The 22082-nt window shown below is 40.5% G+C and overlaps 1 protein-coding gene and 1 pseudogene across 2 annotated transcripts in view; one reads left to right on the top strand and one right to left on the bottom strand.

Annotated features, from left to right (window-relative positions):
* The window catches only part of ACBD6 (acyl-CoA binding domain containing 6), a 149857-nt gene that overhangs the window by 31255 nt on the left and 96520 nt on the right, over nt 1-22082 (top strand). For both annotated transcript variants that reach the window (XM_066361670.1, XM_066361668.1), the window contains exon 4: nt 18445-18527. In XM_066361670.1, coding sequence (XP_066217767.1) covers nt 18445-18527 — 83 coding nt within the window. The remainder of the gene's footprint in view (nt 1-18444; nt 18528-22082) is intronic.
* LOC136393987 (peroxisomal biogenesis factor 19 pseudogene) lies at nt 1220-3892 on the bottom strand (annotated as a pseudogene).

Genomic DNA, 22082 nt, shown 5'->3' with positions numbered 1-22082 from the left:
ATTGAACACATATTACCAGATGGGGTGCCAGAGTCCTCTTACTGTTTAATATGTTATAATTAAACTAAAATGAATGTTGTACATTTAAATGTACTAACAGCTATTAGTGAGATCCCCAGTTCCTAGTAAACAGACTTTTATATTGGGACTAGAATAGTCACAAAGGACTAGTCTTCTCATTTGCCTGTCTGTCATCATCAGGATATTCATCATCTGTTCACCCCCTGTGAGTCCTAGCTGATGTGAGCTGAGCCTCCATAGCTGAGCTAAGATTGAACATTTCAGTCTCTGTTTTGATGAACTGAAATGTGTTCTCACATCCAAGATATCCTTACCAAACTGTACATATATAATTGGAGGGGAAGTTTTAGGTAATAGAATAGTAAATTATGGTTATGGAAAAATGCAAAAAAAATTAAATTTCTGACCATGATTTTAAAATTAGAAATGTTAAGGTAGAGTGGAGCCAAATTACTAGAATATTAGATATTTCTCAAGAATAACTGGACTATCTTAAGCGTTCTGATATACTACCAGAGTGCCTGATGAGCTTGTCGCATTCAGTATCTTAATGTTATGAATAATTTTAGAGTTTTATATTATGAATTTTTTAGTGCATTTTACTGTTGATATCCCGAGACTGTCCTTGCTCCCCAGGTTCAAGAGAGGGGAGTGGAGAACAGGCATGAATACCCTGGGTACAAAGGTTAACATCACAGTGGCCAAATACATTATTTGGGGAGAGGGGAGACGATGCATGCCTCAAAAAGTAGCTGGGCCTTTGCTAGCAGCAGAAGGGCTTTGCCTCAATCAGAAGGGCTCACAGAAATGGCCTGCAGAACAGGTCTTATTCCTAGAAAGACAGGGAAAAGGTTCAGTTGGTCTGGCACCATTTTGGGTGGGGTGACAGAGGGCAGCTGGCAGACCACTCCCGCAGACACCACTCCTGCCCCAGCTCCCAGTGGTTCTGCTGACTCCAGTCGTTTCTCATGGCTGGGAATCAGGGAGGGGATGCGGTGTTCCACATGGTCAGACACCGTTCGCCACTGGCACCTGGTGGGCCTGGCAGATTGAGGACATCCAGGTCCAAGTTGAGACCAGGAGGCACCTCCCCAGCCAGCTCTTTTAGAGGATGACTCAAGTCCAGCCATCCTCTGAAGATCCAGCACCATCTCAAAACGAGTTTCTGAGTGGCCTCACTGTCTTGCCTATGACACTGTTATTTCTGCTGTTTTTCAAACTGTTCTAGAGGTAGAGATTCCTGGTAACTCTGAAACCATTCTGGATACTTTTCTGTGATCTTCAGTGGTGGTTCTGTGTGGTACCCTGCATGACAGGGAGGATGTTCCCTTCGCCATGCCCAGCCCTTCCATGGCCTTGGTCAGCTCCTCTTCTGACATGCCTGAGTTCTGCAGATCAGCGGCATTTTTCTCCACTTGTGTCTCCTTTATGCAAGAAGAGAATTATTGTTGGGAAGTTGCGTAACTGCCCGCTCTTCCAGGAGCCTGGGATCTATTGGAATTGTTCCACCAGGTGGGGCTCTTCCTCAGCAAGGTCCTTCATTGCCTTCTCGAATTCTGAAGTGGCTTGGGAAGCCAGCTCACTGTTGAATAGTTTCTGGAAAAACTTCTCTTGGGAGGCATAGAGGGCATCTTGGCAGTGTCTTCTGGTGATCTCTTTTGGGGCCTTGAAGCATCATGGGCCATCGTGATAGGAAGAGGTGTCGCAGGGGTCTGGCCTTATTGAAATCATTAAGAGCACTTTCCAGAAGCAATTCCAATTCCTGGTCTATGTTGACTCCCACCCCACACAGTCCTCTGCGACAACCATCTTGCTTACCACTAAATGTCTTGATAGCAGGTACCTTGGTTTATATACTTTTTAATGATAAGTTCAGTGTTTAAGAGAGTAAATGCTTGAAAGTACTTACAGTGTTGAATTGAGTTGAAATGAAGAAAGTTAGGGATATTTGTTAACATAAATTATGCCTCATACTGTGGCACCTGTACTCTTTGAATGTGGTTCTGACAATTATGCACCTTTTTCATTGTCTTTTTGAAGACATTCCAGTTGCTGAATCATGCTTATTCACCAACCGGCTATTTTGAGCCATGCTAAGAAGATATGCATTAAAATAGGATGTATATTATCAACATTGATAAAAAGTTACTGCCTGTAGTACAGCAGATTTCTGTAGAATAACTCAGTGTTGATGTATGTCTGTGTCTTTACATAATATTGTATGAAAGTTATGTTTCTTCAATTAATTTTGCCTCTCGCCAGAGAAGCCCCTCATGTGATTCATTTTAGCCTCTCCCTCTCCTTAAGTGCTTATCATTTTCCTCTGGCTACTAAGTTTTCTTAGCACTGACCTGATTATTGAGATCTTTTGAGTAATAATCAACTGACAGGCAAAGGCAGATGTCATTTTTTCCTAGTCTAGTGGGCCAATGAGTTAGTAACCTCTGATCTCTCACTGAGACAAGGTGAGATGGAATAAGAGACCTTTCTTTTCTTAGGACTCTGCACATAAATGCTGAGAAAAGATAGGCCCCTATTAAACAAGAAATTGGGAACAGTTTAGCCTACCAGGACCATTTAGGACTGACAGAGGAGGCAGGATTCAACATGTGAAGGACCCACATGTGGTGGGAGTGACTCCTCTCTACGTGCTAAGGGAATGTATCCTCAGGCTTAGGCCCCTGAAAGTTCAGGTTTTACTGCCAAGGTAAATTTCTATCCCAGCCCTTGCCCCCTGCATCTTTTCCCTTTAGATGTATTCATAACTTTCCCCAGGCTTGTTTTAGTTGTTGAGTGACTCCAGTATGGTATGTGGAGAGCGAGGGAGACAAAGATCTGTATTTAGTCTGTTATCTTTCTATTGTTTTGAGGGTAAGCTTGCTGTTTATGTTGCCTTTTTGATGTTTCCAGAGTTTTCAGGCTTCTAAGGCTTCTATTTAATATAATTTTCAAGTATTCAGTTTTTGTTATAGTGTGATATTATGAAAGATAATTTATTTGAATTCTTGCTAAATAAAGATTAGCATTGATCATACACATGGTCCTCTGTGTATGTTTTACAATTTTTTGACTTTATGATGGTGCAAAACATTCAGTAGAAAACATATTTCGAATTTTGAACTCTTTATATCTTTTGAGCAAGTCGGTATGACCCTGTCTTGTGATGCTGGACAGGGGCAGTGAGCCACAGATCCTGGTCAGCCATGCAGTCACGAGGGTAAACAAAAACCAGGGCATAGTGTTTACGGATGTGTTTTGTGTTTTCACATCCATCACCTACAAAACCCCTATCTGTGCCTCCTGCTTCTGGTGAGAACAGAGGAAGGAAGTGGCTCAAGATGAAACTAAGATAATTGCCCAACTGGAGGCAATTGTAAGTGTTCTGAGCACATTTAAGGTAGGCGAGGCTAAGCTCTGATGTTTGGCAGGTTAGGTATAGTAAATATATTTTTTACTTATATTTTTAACCTATGATGGGTTTATCAGGACATCAACCCCATCATAATTTGAGAAATCTGTTTTTATTGTTTGAATTTTTCTGATATTCTTCAGTTAGTTGATAAGTATAGGTGGGAATACCTTTTAGTATTGCATGTTGTTTCTTCTTCATGCTTTATCAGTCTCTTATCAGAGGAATGTCCTGCATGCCTGCTGTTCCTATAACCAGTATCTCTACATGTTCCTGGACCAACTGCATCCCAGGTAAAGTTTGCCATGAATTATTTTCAAGCTGACCCTCAATAGTAACTGAAAATACCAGAGCAATTAGTGCCCACACATTAATGGTCTTCTTATCTCCAACCTTGCATGTAATTGCTGCTGTCAAATACAATTACTGTCTGTGCAAATTTCTTACTCTGGAGGCAGTCATGCTTGCCATGCCTTGACATTGATTTAGAAAATAAGAAGAGAGTTTTAAAAACTTTTTGAAGGTTTTGCTTATGAACATAGCTCCTTTGAAACTTTAAAACTGTAAATTACCATTGCCTTTTTTGTTTTTAAAAGACTGACCTGAATAAGTCTAACAGTATAGTAAGAGAAGAACACCAAAAATGACCTGAAGGTTCATATATTGTAATTATATATCTGGATAAATAATTATGACTACATCTATATCAAGGGTCGGGAACCTATGCCTCGCAAGCCAGATGTGGCTCTTTTGATGGCTGCATCTGGCTTGCAGACAAATCTTTAATAAAAAAAAATAACGTTAAAAATATAAAACATTCTCGCCCTGGCCGGTTGGCTCAGTGGTAGAGCGTCGCCTGGTGTGCAGGAGTCCCGGGTTCGATTCCTGGCCAGGGCACACAGGAGAAGCACCCAGCTGCTTCTCCACCCCTCCCCCTCTCCTTCCTCTCTGTCTCTCTCTTCCCCTCCCACAGCTGAGGATCCAATGGAGCAAAGTTGGCTCGGGCGCTGAAGATGGCTCCATGGCCTCTGCGTCAGGTGCTAGAATCACTCTGGTTACAACAGAGCAACGACCCAGATGGGCAGAGCATCGCCCCCTGGTGGGCATGCTGGGTGGATCCTGGTCGGGTGCATGCGGGAGTCTGTCTGACTGCCTCCCTGTTTCCAACTTAGGAAAAATACTAAATAAATAAATAAATAAAACATATGTATTACAATCCATTCATTTCCTACTGCTCATGTTCATGGTTGCTGGTGGCTGGAGCCAATCACAGCTGTCCTCCGGGACAACACCAGATTTTTATTGGATAATGCATAACATACACGGGTTGTTGTGAAGTCAGGAAGTAAACTTTCCTCCTTTTAATCAAGTAGCTAGCTAATTGCAGAAACCCTTTTGATGAAGAAGATAACTAAAAGGAAAAAAGATGAGGAGTATTGTACTTTTCAGCAGGAATGGACAGAGGAATTCTCATTTGTGGAGAGAGCAGGTTCTGCAGTGTGTCTAATATGCAATGATAAAATTGCATCGATGAAACGGTGAAATATAAAGTGGCACTTCAACACACGCCATACTACATTAGCATTAACATATCCAGCGTGAGACAGCAAGAAGAAAACATGTCAAGAGCTACTGTGCAGAGTGCAAGCTAGTCAGCAGCAACTCCGTGTTTGGACCCAACAAGGTGACTGGAATTCAGCTAGCTTTGCTGGTGCTTTACCAATTGTGAGAAACGGAATGCCATTCACAGATGGGGAGTATGCCAAAACATTCATGCTTGATGTTGCCAATGAATTTTTTGACGACTTTTTGGATAAAGACAAGATAATCAAACGAATAAAAGACATGCCTCTGTCAGCAAGAACTGTTCACAATCATACCATCATGATGGCAAATCAAATTGAGGCAACACAAGTGAAGGACATAAATGCAGCACCATTCTTTTCTCTCGCTTTGGATGAGTCAACAGACGTAAGCCATTTATCCCAGTTCAGCGTGGTTGCAAGGTATGCTGTCAGTGACACACTATGTGAGAAAGTCTTGCTGTTTTGCCTATGAAAGAGACAACAAGAGGGGAGGATTTATTCAAGTCTTTCACTGAGTTCGCTAAAGAAAGAAATCTACTGATGGATAAACTTATTTTGGTGTGTACTGATGGTGCTCCGTGCATGGTGGGGAGAAACAGAGGATTCGTAGCGCTGCTTCGTGAACATGAAAAGAGACCCATCCTAAGTTTTCACTGCATCCTACATCAGGAGGTGCTTTGTGCTCAGATGTGTGGCGAGCAGCTTGGTGAGGTGATGTTGCTGGTCATTTGGGTGGTCAACTTTATTGTTGCCTGAGCTTTAAATGATCGCTAGTTTAAAACACTGCTGGATGAAGTTGGGAATAATCATCCTGGTCTGCTTCTGCACAGCAATGTGTGTTGGTTGTCAAGAGGGAAGGTGCTCAGCTGTTTCATGGCTTGTCTGAGCAAAATCCGGACTTTTCTTGAAATGAAAAACGTCGAGCATCCTGAGTTCGCTAACACTGAGTGACTCCTGAAGTTCTACTATCTCATGAACATCTGAACCAACTCAATGTGAAAATGCAAGGCATTGGAAATACAGTCTTATCCCTTCAACAAGCAGTGTTTGCATTTGAAAACAAGCTAGAACTCTTCATTGCCAACATTGAAACATTTACTATACTTTGAAAAACTGGGAGAGTTTAAAGATGCATGCACAGCAAGTGACCCTGCTCAATATCTTGATCTCCAGCAGCTAGCGGGCTTCACATCTAATCTCCTGCAGTCATTCAAAGTGCGCTTTGGAGAATTTCGTGAGTGCACTCGTCTTTTTAAGTTCATCACCCATCCACACGAATGTGCACTGACCTGAGTTACATCCCCGGTGTCTTCGTCAGAGACTTTGAGCTACAAGCTGCTGACCTGAAGGCCTCAGACATGTGGGTGAATAAGTTCAAGTCACTGAATGAAGATTTGGAAAGACTTGCATAACAGCAAGCAGAGTTAGTGAACAAACACAAATGGGAGAAATGAAAAAACTTCAACCCGCAGACCAGCTGATTGTCAAAACTTGGAACATGCTTCCCGTCACATACCACATACTGCAGCATGTGAGTATTGCTGTACTGACATTGTTTGGCTCTATGTATGCATGTGAGCAATCTCTCTCACATCTAAAGAACGTTAAGACCAACCTACGATCACGTTTAACGGATGGAAGTCTGAATGCCTGCATGAAGCTTAACCTCACCACGTATCAACCAGACTACAAAGCCATCAGCAAAACCATCAGCCCCAGAAGTCGCATTAATGGTAAGAAGTACTTTATTCATCATTGGTTAGCAACAGCATAACGTTATTAAAAAGAATTTAGAGACTTATTGTAGTTTAAAAGTGTTGGTCTTACATAAAATGCACACATTTACTTGTATTTAGTGTTAAACATATTGTATGGCTCTCATGGAATTACATTTTAAAATATGTGACGTTTATGGCTCTCTCAGCCAAAAAGGTTCCCGACCTCTGTTCTATATGAATTAGTACCATATTGGCCACAGTTCAGGAAATGGAAGTCTAAGCTGGTGTTACTTTTTTTTTTCTTTTTTCTTTTTTTTGTATTTTTCCGAAGCTGGAAATGGGGAGACAGTCAGACAGACTCCTGCATGTGCCTGACTGACCGGGATCCACCTGGCACACCCACCAGGGGGCGATGCTCTGCCCATCCTGGGCGTAGCTCTGTTGCGACCAGAGCCACTCTAGCGCCTGAGGCAGAGGCCATGGAGCCATCCCCAGGGCCTGGGCCATCTTTGCTCCAGTGGAGCCTTGGCTGCAGGAGAGGAAGAGAGAGACAGAGAGGAAGGAGAGGGGGAGGGGTGGAGAAGCAGATGGGCGCTTCTCCTGTGTGCCCTGGCCGGGAATTGAACCCGGGACTCCTGCACGCCAGGCCGACGCTCTACCACTGAGCCAACCGGCCAGGGCTGCTGGTGTTACTTTTTAAAAAAGGTATATTAATAAGTTAAAACCCAACTATTCTAGAATTAATTCGATTTTGTGCTTGTGGTGATGGGACAAGATTGTACACGAGTGACTGTAGATTGGAGAGTGCCTGTCACAGTAATGCCTCCTTGACTCCAGATCTGGATAATGAACTTAGAGCAAACCAAACATATTCTTCTAAATAGCTAAACCTTCTTATTTTGGGTGAAAACTTGCTCATGTGATCATAAGTTTTCTTGCTTCCTTAAACACGGTTTACTAAGCACATTACGTTTACTAATTATTGTGATCATTAATGTGATAAGTTTATAAGCTAGTTAGGGTAAAGATTTTTTGTCGCTTCACCTACTGTTTCTCAACTACATGCTGTTTTGGTGCTTTTTTTCCCCCTAATTGAGACACTTTTTTTTTTTTTTTTGTATTTTTCTGAAGCTGGAAATGGGGAGAGACAGTCAGACAGACTCCCGCATGCGCCCGACCGGGATCCACCCGGCACGCCCACCAGGGTCGAGGCTCTGCCCACCAGGGGGCGATGCTCTGCCCCTCTGGGGCGTCGCTCTGCCGCGACCAGAGCCACTCTAGCGCCTGGGGCAGAGGCCAAGGAGCCATCCCCAGTGCCCGGGCCATCTTTGCTCCAATGGAGCCTTGGCTGCAGGAGGGGAAGAGAGAGACAGAGAGGAAGAAGGGGGTGGGGGGTGGAGAAGCAAATGGGTGCTTCTCCTATGTGCCCTGGCCGGGAATTGAACCCGGGTCCCCCGCATGCCAGGCCGACGCTCTACCGCTGAGCCAACCGGCCAGGGCCGAGACACATTTTTTTTACACACCATACAATGCACCTATTTGAAGTGTTCAATTTCATGCTTTTTAATATGATCACAAAGTTATGTATCAACACCACAACCAATTTTAGAACATTTCATCACCTCAGAAAGGCAGTTCATACGCTCGTTTCACTCTCCCCATTCCCCCCAGTCCTAAGCAACCATTAATCTACTTTATATCTCAACGTATTTGCCTATTCTGGACATTTCAGATACATGGAGTCATATTATATGTGGTCTTTTGTGACTGGCTTCTTTCATTTAGCATAGGTTAGCACAGAAGAGCAAGGATTGTTTCAAATTGTAGCGTGAATCAGTACTTCATGTGTTATGGCCAGATAATACTTTGTTTTATGAGTACCACATTTTATTTATTCATCCATTGATAGATATGGGTTATTTCCACCTTTTGGCTAATATGAATAATGCTGCTAAGATCATTGGTGTGCAAGATTTTGTGTTTCCACGTCTTCATTTTGTATGGTTATATAGTAGTGGAATTGTTGTGTCAAATGGTAACTGTATGTTTACCCTTTTGAGGAACTGCCAGACTTTTTCAAAGTGGCTGCAACATTTGACATTTCTATCAACAGTGTATCAGGATTCTGATTTCTCTGTATCCTTGCCAACACTTATTTTCTGATTTTTTTATTGTATTCATTCTAGTGGGTATGAAGTGATAACTTATTGTGGTTTTTATTTGAATTTCCCTAATGATAAATGATGCTAAGTCAGCTTTTTATGTGCTTATTGGTCATTTGTATATGTTTTTTAAAAGCTGTATTTCTCTTTTATTATAAGAATAATCTTTTAGCTAGAAAAAACTTTAGTGGTTGCCTAATTTTCTGTCTCAACTTATTTTAACATACAAGTCTTTTAGCTTCTGTTAGAAGTCTTAGAAATACAGTATTTGTGAGAAATCAGCTCCATTTTTTTACACCTCCAATTATTAGAAGCTTCTTTCTATATTAGGCTAACATCTGTTTCTCTGTTATGTTGTTATTGTTTTCTAAACTGTTCTGTTTTTGCTTTCTAGGATCACACAGGATAAGTTTAATTCTTCATCTGCATAAGAATCTTTCATTGTTTTAAGACAGCTGTTAAGTCTCTTCTTCAGGCAGGGTATCTGTAATTTCTAAAATTGTTCTCCACCCCCAGAGTCATCAAGTGCCACCACAAACACAATCATTCTGTGTAAACAAGTTTGTTTCTCAGCACTTCCTTTACAGCATGGCTTTTGGAATTGAACAGACTACTTGAGACATAGTGTGACTAATAGAGAATAAAACTTTTCTCTCATTTGAATACTGTTGATGTAGTTTAAAATTCTTGGAAGCTGCATTACAACGATAATTCTCCTTTAGCTTTTAGAAAACTAGAATTTCAAGTCTTTTCCACATATTCTGTTATTCAATGTCTATTCTGTGCTAAATTGATTTTTTATGTATTCATATTGTTTCATTTATTTGATTTATATTATTCCAACATTAAGATATTCTTTTGCATTATCTGCTTTATGAACTATCTTTCATTGACCCTGTCATCATGAAATTTGACTAGCATGCTTTTTTGTACCTTGAGTCAACTATTGAATACGGTGATACATGGGATAGGGTCAGAGACTGACTTTTCCACTTAACTGGATAACATTGATTTACTTCTGAATTCACTATGACATTAATTAATATTCTCCTGTGTACTTAAAGTGAAAATATGAATTCATATGATAAGTTTGATTTAATTGCTTGAATTCTGCTTATAGTTGACCTTTGAACAATATAAGGGTCAGGGTGCTGATCCCTTGCACAGTTGAAAATTCTCATAAAACTTTTGACTCCCCAAAAACGTAACTTCTAATAGCCCCCTGTTGACTGGAAGGCTTACTGACAACGTAAATCACTAACACATACTTTAGATGTTAAAGGTATTAGTACTGTATTCTTACAATAAAGTAAGCTAGAGAAAAAACATGTTATTAAGAAATTAATAAGAGAAAATACATTTGTAGTATTTATTGAAAAAATGTGCATATTAATGGACCCATGCAGTTCAAACTGTGTTCAAGAGTCAATTGTAGATCAAACAAACTACTTTGTTGGTGGGATTATTTCAACCACATTTTGAGCTATAAGTCAAGATATATGTGATTTGCTATATAGTTCAATGATATGCTGCTCCATTCAATATCCAAGTGGCTTGTTTGTGCATTGATTGATGGAATAATATTCTAGGCCTGCATATCCTAGTTGCAAGGGACTCTGAGAAATGAGGTTTTGAGGATTCTCTTTTGGGAAGTTGGGACACACAATATGGAAAAGTATTAAGATGTTGAGATAGTGTTCCAAAGACTTTGATAAGCCACAAATAAGATGTCTACTAAACTTGTCTTGCTTTATCAATCTCTATACCTGTCTTTCATGAAATCATCCATCCTATTAAGATAGTTGGTTGAGTGGAGGCCAATGTAATACAAAAGGGTGTGGAATGGAAATATACCTAGTTTAGCGATATTTATCTATTCATTTGGGTATTCCCATTCATGCATTTTGTCAAAAATTATTCATGGTAATTGGAATTCTGGAAAGAGGACAGTGGTTATAGGATAGTTTTTTTGTTTGTTTGTTTGTTTGTTTTTTTGGGTTTTTTTGTATTCTTCTGAAGCTAGAAATGGGGAGAGACAGACAGACTCCCGCATGCGCCCGACCGGGATCCACCCGGCATGCCCACCAGGGGGCGACACTCTGCCCACCAGGGGGCGATGCTCTGCCCCTCCGGGGCGTCGCTCTACCGCGACCAGAGCCACTCTAGCGCCTGGGGCAGAGGCCAAGGAGCCATCCCCAGCGCTTGGGCCATCTTTGCTCCAATGGAGCCTCGGCTGCGGGAGGGGAAGAGAGAGACAGAGAGGAAGGAGAGGGGGAGGGGTGGAGAAGCAGATGGGCGCTTCTCCTGTGTGCCCTGGCCGGGAATCGAACCCGGGACTTCTGCACGCCAGGCCGATGCTCTACCACTGAGCAGGATGATTTTTGATTATTCCCAAATGCTTCCTTAACAGAATAACCAGGAGATCATAACCCAAAGCTCTTAGGTAATACCTGTAACAAAATCAGTGGACCAAAGAAGAGACCAACTGTCCACAGCTGCAAGATATATAAATGCTATATTCAGTACAATATTCCAAGAACATTTAAGTCGGTCATTATAACATTTCTAGAAAGTTTGTCATAATAACCTGAAGGTAGTTTTCCATGGGAGCCATTCAGAAATAGTGTTAAACTGAATAAAAATACTTCACAGAAAAGCTGGACCTGTATACAAGAGATAATCTTTCATTTTTTAGTTTTAAAGTACCCTAGAACCAAGGCAATTGATAACAACCAGGAAATTGAGAAGATGAAATTAATATATTTATTCTTACATTTTATATAGAATGGTGAAAGAGAATTGACTATTTTTTGTTTTGTTGTTCAGAGTAATGAAATGTACTTGGTGGATTGTAAGGGTTTTATAAGAGTTCTTTTAGCCATAGTATATGGGAAAATCAGCTCATATTTTAGTGATACAGATTAAACCGTTTGGTGAAAAAGTGGGGTTTCTTTTATCTTTTAAAATTTGCATATCTTTTTAAGCTAGTATATGTAGTATATGCAAAAAAATAGGAAACTGAATTTTGAAGATTTGGATCAGGTATCTACTTGCACATATTTCTTTTTTAAAATTTATTTTCCAATAGTAATTGAAGCATTTATGTAATATTTCTAGATAATTGATATTCTTATTAAATGTCCATTGTTAAGGTTTTAGGGAATGATTTTTTTTTTCCTCCAATGGAGCCTTGGCTGCAGGAGGGGAAGAGAGAGAGAGAGAGGAAGGAGAGGGGGAAGGTTGGAGAAGCAGATGGTCGCTTCTCCTGTGTGCCCTGATTAGGAATCAAACCCGGGACTTCCACACGCCGGGCCGACACTCTGAGCCAACTGGCCAGGGCAAACTTTTTTTAATGTATACTTTAGGAAAAACTATTTTAATTTGGAATATTGTAAATATGTAATAATGGTTCCTAAAGTAGCTTGGAAAGGTAGCATAATTTAAGAAAAAGAGCACAGGCTTTAGCTACCAGAAGATCTCAATTCTGCCACTTATGTGGCATTGGGTACTTCACCTCTTGTATCTTCAGTTTTATAATCTGTAAAATGGAGATATATTGTATCAAATGTAAGGCAGTTATTCAGGTTTTAACATTTAAAAATTCTGGATGTACCTTTAAATTGATGGAGTATGTATTATTTAATTGGTTATATTTTTTCTTAGCATTAAATAAAATAATGATGCCCTTTATAATTTGATGTCTTAGTTAAATGAAATACAGAAAAAATGTCAGCTTTATAGAATTGCTTTGAAATTGGAATGGTGTAAAGTATAAGACACTTGTTCAGTCCTAGTTTGCTGTCCTATTTTTCTTTATTTTATTTTATTTTTTTTTTTTTTTGTATTTTTCTGAAGCTGGAAATGGGGAGGCAGTCAGACTCCCGCATGCACCCGACCGGGATCCACCCGGCACACCCACCAGGGGGCAATGCTCTGCCCATCTGGGGCGTCGTTCTGTTGTGACCAGAGCCACTCTAGCGCCTGAGGCAGAGGCCACAGAGCCATCCTCAGCGCCCGGGCCAGCTTTGCTCCAATGGAGCTCTGGCTGCGGGAGGGGAAGAGAGAGACAGAGAGGAAGGAGAGGGGGAGGGGTGGAGAAGCAGATGGGCGCTTCTCCTGTGTGCCCTGGCCGGGAATTGAACCCGGGACTCCTGCACGCCAGGCCACCGCTCTACCACTGAGCCAACTGGCCAGGGCCTTTCTTTTTTTAATGTTTATTTTTTATTGATTTTAGAGAGAGAAAAGGAAAGATAGGAACATCAATCTGTTCCTATATGTTCCTTGATTGGGGATCAAACTGTTGACCTTTGCACTTCAGGGCAATGCTCTAACCCAGTGGTCCCCAACCTTTTTTGGGCCACGGACCGGTTTAATGTCAGAAAATATTTTCACGGACCAGCCTTTAGGGTGGGACGGATAAATGTATCACGTGACCGAGACAAGCGTCAAGAGGGAGTCTCAGACGGATGTAACAGAGGGAATCTGGTCATTTTTTAAAAATAAAACATCATTCAGACTTAAATATAAATAAAACGGAAATAATGTAAGTTATTCTTTCTCTGTGGACCAGTACCAAATGGCCCACGGACTGGTACTGGTCCGCGGCCCGGGGGTTGGGGACCACTGCTCTAACCAACCGAGCTATTCGTCAAGGGCTCCTTCTTTTCTTAATGACAGAGTTATTTTGTTAGGTTGATTGATTGGTTGGCTGGTTGGTTTTGGGGTTTGCCGTTTTATCGGGAGAATATTAGATAAAGACTCTTGGTTCTTATTGTAAGTTTCCACCTCAGAACATCTTGTATTTGTATTGCTGAGACACTTGAGCTTTGGAGAAATAGCCATATTTTGGAAAAATATCTAATGTAATCTAATGTCTAATATAAACTTATATAGTGTTCACTTTGTTCTGAGCACTGTTCTGTTTTCTACATATATTTAATACTTTAAACATTCATATTCCATAACTACTATCCCTATTTTACAAATGAGGAATCTGAAGCAGAGAGATTAATTTCCCCAAAGTCGTAGAGCTAGACCTATAAACAAATTAAGCAAACAAACCAATAATACAGAAGCCAAAAAGGTAGCACATGGAAGCAAGAAACCCCCTCATTGCATCTATTAGCCTGACAGCATGGGAATAGTTATTTTTCAAATGGGGGGAAAAAAGTTTCACAAGGTTTTAAGTCTTGACCCTGCAATTGACTAATGTGGAATCTGAATCCAAATGGTAAAGATTCAGCCAGTAACTTGTCCTTTCTTCTCTGAGTGAAGGAGCATTTCATGTCTTAAATAATATAGTCTGAGGCAATGTAAGAATTGGCAAATTTTATCCTATTGGCTGCCAAACTGGAGTCTTTTCCTTTAACTGCTGATGCAACATAAAAATATCTTAATGGATTTTGAGTAGAGAGAAATGGAATCAACTTCTTAAGTCTCTTTAGAAACATTTTCTTGGAGTGGAAATCTGGAGGCTAAAGTAGCCAAAGTTTACTCCTTCTTGTAGATGAAGTAGATGGAGACAAAAACTAATGCATCTTTGGCAGCTTTGTTCTGAATTCAATCTGATAATGGCAGATTATTTTGGAAATATTGTTTCTGCTTAAGATATAATCTTCCCCTTCTACCCCCCAGAAAGAAAAAGTTGTCAGCAGCATTCTAACATACTTTGTAAAGCCTTTGCTTCAGAAAAAAGAATTAATCCCAGGAAGAAAAATTATATTTAGAATACACGATAATCAAATTATGGAGTCATATTTCTTTGTAAAGATTTTAATTACAACTCTATTATGTTTCATGTACAAAGATATTCATCATATCTTTATGAGTAGGAAAGTAAAAATAACCTAAATAGACAACAGTCAGAAAATGGTTTAGTAAATAGGGTGCATTACTGTGTGGAATGCTATGCTGGCTTTTAAATTAATGTTTGTAAGACTTCTACTCCTGGGAATGAAGTAATAGGGATGAGATTTATCCTTTAGTTCAATACAAGAAGGAAACTAGACATAATAGATGAAACAGTATTTTCAGAAATGGCACTAGAAGTAGTATAAAACTAGGAAAGAAGGGAACCGAACAGAGGAGCTCTACTTTTGTCTCAGCTTATTGCCTGGAAGCAATTTTCAGGCTATAGTGGAGGGAGGAGGAATTCAGAAGAGCCTGGTTGTCTTACCACTTTGAGCTAGAAAATGCAGGACTAAATACTAGCTAGAATGTTCCTGAAGAGGGAAAGAGAGTTTTGGAGATCTGCAGAGGGATCCCTTTGACTGCATACTAACTGTGTGTGTGTGTGGGGGGGGGTATAGGCTGGGAAAAGAAATATAATAAAGCCATAGGTCAGACAATTCTTGGAGCTGACATAGGACTGAAAATGTATGGGGCGTGTGGAGGAGGCCTTCAGAGGATTTCTTCTCAGTAGTGAGGCTAAATTAAGCTCTAGATTAAAGGTTTCTCTGCTCCTGCCTTAACAAAGTTTTAATGTAGCCTTGAAAGGGTCAGATTGATTCCATGTAACTGAACCCAGGCCCAAATCTAACATCATTTAAAGAAGCACAACAAAGTCAGTGAACAAGAGTGTCTTTTAAGCTTTTAAGGACAGCAGGAAAATATGACCTTAACCAAGAGGAAAACCTGTCAGTGAAAGCAGAAATGATAGAGATGAAAACAGCTCTTATAAATGTAGTCTATATATTCACAACAGTAGAGGAAAACATGAACATGATAGAGAAATGGAAGAAACAAAAAGACCCAAATGGAACTTCTAGAGAGGAAAGAAAATAATATCTGATATGAAAAATACAGTGGATAGGATTAACAGCAGATTGGACATTGCATACAAAAAAGATAGTGAACTTGAAGATGTAGCAAGTAAAACTAAAAAAGTCAAGCACAGAGTGTAAAAAGACTGAACAAAAAGTGAACAGAGCCCCATGAGCTATGGGAAATTGGGAAGCAATGTAGGATGTTGGAGTCCCAGGAAGAAGAGAAAAAGCAAGAGAAGAGTATAAAGAAACAAAATTTAGTAGGTGATTGCTGAAATCTTAAACATTTGATGAAATTATAAATCAGCATTTTTCATCCTTTGCCCATTGACATTTGGGCCTGGATAATTTTTGGTTGTGGAAGGCTGAACTGTGAATTGTAGGATATTGAGCAGCAACTCCAGTCTCTACTTACTAGATGCCAATAGGATCACCCACTTGTAACAACCAAAAATTGCCCCAGACATTACCAGATATCCTTGGAGGTACAGAGGGGACAAAAGAACCTCCCCCACTTGAGAATCACTGCCATAAACCCATAGATCCAAAAATCTCAGTGAACCCCAACCGGAAGTATCAAGACACATCATAAACAAATTGGTGAAAAAAGAATCTTAAAAGCATCCAGACCCCCTTGCCCCCCCAAAACAAATTAGGAACAAATTAGAAACAAAGATAAGAACTACAGCAGACTTTTCAGAAGTCTGAAGTCAGTAGGAGCAACATTGAAAGGAAAAAAACTATCAACTCATAATTAAATACCACTTAAGATAGCTTTTGAAAATGAAGGTGAAATTTGCTTACCATGATAATAGGCATTTATGAGAAGGCCACAGATAACATTACATTCAATGGTGAAAGAATGAAAGCTTATCCCTTAAGATAAGGAATAAGACAAGGATGCCTGCTTTTACCACTGCTATTCAACAGTGTACGGTAAATTCTAGCCAGAGCAATTAGACAAGTAGATGAAATAAATGGCATCCATATTGGAAAGGAAGTAAAACTAGCTTTGTTGACAGATACCATGATCCTACATGTAGAAAACCCAAAGAATTCCCACCAAAGTCTTCTTAATGAATTCATCAAATTTGCAAGATAACGAGAACAAAATGCAAAAATCAGTTGTGTTTTTGTATACCAGCAATGAACGCCCAAAAATAGAAACTTAAAATTTATTTACAGTAATATCAAAATAATAAAATACAATATGTAGGAATAATGTTAACCAAGGAGGTGAAAGAGTTTACGCTGGAAACTACAAACCTTTGATGAAACAAGTTAAAGAGGACTTAAGTAAGTGGCATCCCTTACTTAAGTTTATCCCTTGTTCACAGATTGGGAGATTTTTATATTGTTAAATTGATAGTACTACCCAAAATGGCCTACAGATTCAAAGCAATCTCTATCAAAATCCAAATGCAGAAATGAAAACGTCAAACCTCAGATTCACATGGATTTGCAAAGGGCCCCAAATAGCCAGAACAGTATTGAAAAAGAACAAAATTTGAAGATTCACACTTGCAATTTCAAAACTAACTACAAAGCGACAGTAATTATTACTGTGTGGTACAGGCAGAAAGATAGACTTACTAGACTAGAAGTGAGTCTAAAAGTAAACCCTCAGTTTTATGGGCAGTTGATTTTTGATACAAGTGTCAAGAGTGGCAATATTACAGAGGTGGGCTTTTTGCAGCAGCTACACTTGAAGCCTTTCAGACAGTAATAACATGCAAGTTTACTGCTTCCCCATTACATGTTTGAAAGAATGTTATTTCTAAATTTAATCATCTTGAGCTTTTTGAGAATATCAAGAGGGCAGGACCTAGCAAATACTGATTTTGCAAAGTGTTTCTATAATAGTTTGGTTCTTTTTATATATATATATATATTTTTTGTTGTTGTTGTTGTAGTTATTTTTCTGAAGTTAGAAACGGAGGCAGTCAGACAGACTCCCGCATATACCCAACCGGGGTCCACCTGGCATGCCCACCAGGGCGCGATGCTCTGCCCATCTGGGGCATTGCTCCATCTGGCCAGAGCTATTCTAGCGCCTGAGGTGGAGGCCTTGGAGCTGTCCTCAGCGCCCGGGCCAACTTTGCTCCAGTGGAGCCTTGGCTGTGGGAGGGGAAGAGAGAGAGAGAGAGAGAGAGAGAGAGGAAGGAGAGGAGGAAGGGTGGAGAAGCAAATGGGCACTTCTTCTGTGTGCCCTGACTGGGAATCGAACCTGGGACTTCCACACACCAGGCCTACTCTCTATGGCTGAGCCAACTGGCCAGGACCTTTCTTTTATTTTTGATCTCCTTCTCTCTCTCTCCCACCTTCTCTCCCTTCTCGTCCCCTAAAAGTATTTTCTTTATGGATAAATTTGAAGTTTTACTATAATTTAGTTTCTTTTGGGGGGAACTTTAATTTTGTTAATGTAAATGTGGTTTTCCTGATCATCTTTATTTTATATTTTGTCTTCCTTTTCCAAATGGAACATCCATATTGTCTGCTATGAATTGAGGTGACATCTTGGAACCAGCTAGGAGAATGGCTTTCAGGTGACTCCAGAGGCTGTGGTGGAATGACCTTAGCTTGCTGGTGGGTGCTCACGCCACTGCTGTGTTGGCCTGAGAATCCCCTTGCCTTTCACATACCACCTCAAAACTGTTCCGAGTGCCTTGGAGGAATGGTAGACAAACTTTTAGTATTCCTTAGCAAAGTAATATTGTGTGACTGGTTTAAATACACACTGCTTTAATCCATGTGTCTTTTTTCTACCCTGCCTGTCCCCCACAGTCACCAGAGAAGAAAGGAAAAGAAGCAAATGCTGGTTTTGGTGGTCCCGTTGTTAGTTCTCTGTATCATGAAGAAATCATCAGGTGAGTTTCTCTGCTGGTGTTTGATCAGAAGGACATCTGTCTACCTAATGTATATGTATTCTGTATATATATTTTTTTAATCCTGAAAGCTTCCATTTGTGAAGAACTTTTTCTTAATCCGAAGCTGATTTGGTGGTATCTCTAGCAGGATAATATATAAATAGCAGGAAAGCCTTGTTAAGGTGTATAATATTTAAAATCAACCAGCATCTGATAGTGGCCCATCCCACCATGCAAGTAGTTGGGAAGGCAAGGGTTTGTATCTCAGACAGTCTGAATCTATGGATTGTTGTTATTGTTAGTTTTCCTCAAAATACCCATTATTTTAAAGATTTTAATGTTTTTATAGTTTATTTACTCTAGCTGCAAATTAAAAGATCACTTTGGAGTATAAAATGGTACACCAAGGAAACCATTGTGGATGCTCCTCAGAAAATTTAAGCAGAGAATTACTGTGTGATCCAGCAATTCTAATTCAAGTTCTATATCTCGAAAGAATTGAAAGCAGAATCTGAAAGACATGTCTGCACACCCATGTTCACAGCAGCACTACTCACAGAGCCGGGAAAGCCACCAAGTGTCCACAGACAGAGGGATAAACAAAATATAATGGAGTAGGCCCTGGCTGGTTGGCTCAGCGGTAGAGTGTCGGCCTGGCGTGCGGGGGACCCGGGTTCGATTCCCGGCCAGGGCACATAGGAGAAGCGCCCATTTGCTTCTCAACCCCCCCCCCCCTTCCTCTCTGTCTCTCTCTTCCCCTCCTGCAGCCAAGGCTTCATTGGAGCAAAGATGGCCCGGGCGCTGGGGATGGCTCCTTGGCCGCTGCCCCAGGCGCTAGAGTGGCTCTGGTCGGCGGCAGAGCGACGCCCCAGAGGGGCAGAGCATCGCCCCCTGGTGGGCAGATCTTCGCCCCTGGTGGGCGTGCCGGGTGGATCCCGGTCAGGCGCATGCGGGAGTCTGTCTGACTGTCTCTCCCCGTTTCCAGCTTCAGAAAAATACAAAAAACAAACATATATAATGGAGTATTATTCAGCCTTAAAAAGGAAGGAAATTCTGAAACATAGCTAGAACATGGATGAACCTGCAGGACATTATGCTAAGTGAAGTGAGCCAATCACAGAAAGGTCAATACTGTACAATTCCACTTTCTTGAGGTATCAAGAGTAGTCAGATTTACAGAAACAGAAAGCAGAATGGTGGTTGTCAAGAGCTAGAGGGAAGGGGAAATGGGGAGTTACTTAATGGGGGGAGAGTTTCAGTTTTGCAAGATGAAAAAGCTCTGGAGATTGGAATTGTTCAGGTGTATAATTCTATAGCATATCATCTGTACACTGTACTGTACTGTGATACGAAATGGTTGTGCAACAATGGGAATATGTGTAGCACTACTGAACTGTACACTTAGAAATGGTATATGGTAAATCTCATGTGTTTTTTGCCACAGCTTAAAAATATTTAAGGTAAGCCCTGGCCGGTTGGCTCAGTGGTAGAGCATCGGCCTGGCGTGCAGAAGTCCCGGGTTCGATTCCCGGCCAGGGCACACAGGAGAAGCGCCCATCTGCTTCTCCACCCCTCCCCCTCTCCTTCCTCTGTCTCTCTCTTCCCCTCCCGCAGCCGAGGCTCCATTGGAGCAAAGATGGCCCGGGCGCTGGGGATGGCTCCTTGGCCTCTGCCCCAGGCACTAGAGTGGCTCTGGTCGCAACAAAGCGACGCCCCCTGGTGGGCAGAGCCTCGCCCCTGGTGGGCGTGCCAGGTGGATCCCGGTCGGGCGCATGCGGGAGTCTGTCTGACTGTCTCTCCCCGTTTCCAGCTTCAGAAAAATACAAAAATATATATATATATATTTAAGGTAATTTCACATCATTTTATAAAGGTCTTAAATTTTGTATGTTAACTTAAAATTTCTTGGATAATCTTTTTCTCTCAGCACTGTGTATAAAACAGGAAAAGGGGTCTGCCCTGCTTTAAAGTCATGTTTCTCCTTCTGAAGCTGGTTAATTGTTCTGTTGTAGTATAATGGAGGGGATATGGTGTGAGGCTAATGAAATACAGTTATGGAGCCAGACTGCCAGCATTCAAATGTTGGTTCCACCACTTAATTAACTCTGTGACCTTGGACGTGTCACTTACCTGTACAATGGGGGTAAATAACTACAGTACCTTTTTCATACAGTACTTACATGGATTATAGGAATCATACAGGTATCCTAAAACAGTATCTGGCACAAAATAAGTTACTGTATCACTGTTAGCTTTAATAGTATTGTTACTCAGAGTCCCCACAGTCAAGACCCAGGACATGAGGCTTATGTTAGGAGCTAACATCACATATCAGTCTAGTTACCTAGAATATGGCACATGTTGTTTGCTTTTACAGAAGAAATTGGAAAACAGGGAAGGGAGAGCCAGTGCTGTTAGATCTGTGTTTGGAACTTTAGAAGCAAGAGAGATAGAAATACATTAAATGAAGCATGTACATATCTATTTCAGTCTGCGGTAAGATTTGATCTTCCCTCTTATATTTTGTAGTTTAATGTTGTGTAATCTATCAGAATTTTATTAATCCCACTTACACAGGCGGCCATCTGGACCTTCTCTAAGCAAAACCAGAGCAGTATACAGCTAAAATGATTGATGGGCTCTGGAATTGATTAGTTGTTCTGTGAGACAAATGAACTGTTTTGGCAGAAAATACCAGAGGTCACTGCTGTGGTCAGACACAAAAGCCTGTAGAATTTTAAAGAGATTCTTTCATCATTGACTTATGAAGTTAAAATTTTTAAACAATAATAGATTTGGAAAATATTTTAGAAATATCTCTTCATTGGCTGTTCTTTAGTTCTGATATAAAATGGAGGATGTAAGTATTTAAAACTAGAATGAAAAGAGACTTGGTTGGGGTGATGCGCACAGTGTACAGATGATGTGCTGTGGAATTGTACACCTGAAACGTGTATAATTTTGTTAACCAGTGTCACCCCAATAAATTCAATAAAAAGGAAAAATACTAGACTGTTCTCTAGTTCTGATTATAAAATGTGATTATTTTATGCCTTATTTTTGCATTTTTTTGGTAACTATAAACTTGAATGAAAGTAGTATAAAACTGTCACAGAAATATTATTCTCTAAAATTTTTCTGAAAGAGGTTTGATTGGAGGAAAAGCTACAAGTACTATTTTATTGTAAGTGACTTATGAAATGGTATAAAATTCCATGTACAGCAGATCCTGGGTTACAACACAGTTCTGTTCCTACAACAGTAACATAACCCCAATTTTGGTGTAAGTCAAAACACACCCTGGCCTAAGTCACTAACCTATCCCAACACTGTTGTAGAACAATCCTAGCTAGAACATGGAACACAAACATGTTGCGTTACTGCATATTCTTTTACCGCATGCAACCAAACTGGTTCGCCCACATAGTCTGTAAAGTACAACGCTATGGTGTAAGCCGAAACACATCTCAATTTTTAAAGTTTTTATGGGACTGAACGTCATAAACTCAAAACGTCATATGTTGAGACTGGTATAACCTGCGGACCCCTGTAGTC

Source organism: Saccopteryx leptura, chromosome 2 (genome assembly GCF_036850995.1).
Source record: "Saccopteryx leptura isolate mSacLep1 chromosome 2, mSacLep1_pri_phased_curated, whole genome shotgun sequence".
Classification (NCBI taxonomy): domain Eukaryota; kingdom Metazoa; phylum Chordata; class Mammalia; order Chiroptera; family Emballonuridae; genus Saccopteryx; species Saccopteryx leptura.
Note: the sequence above shows the minus strand (reverse complement) of the source record. Positions and strands in the feature narration are given on the sequence as shown.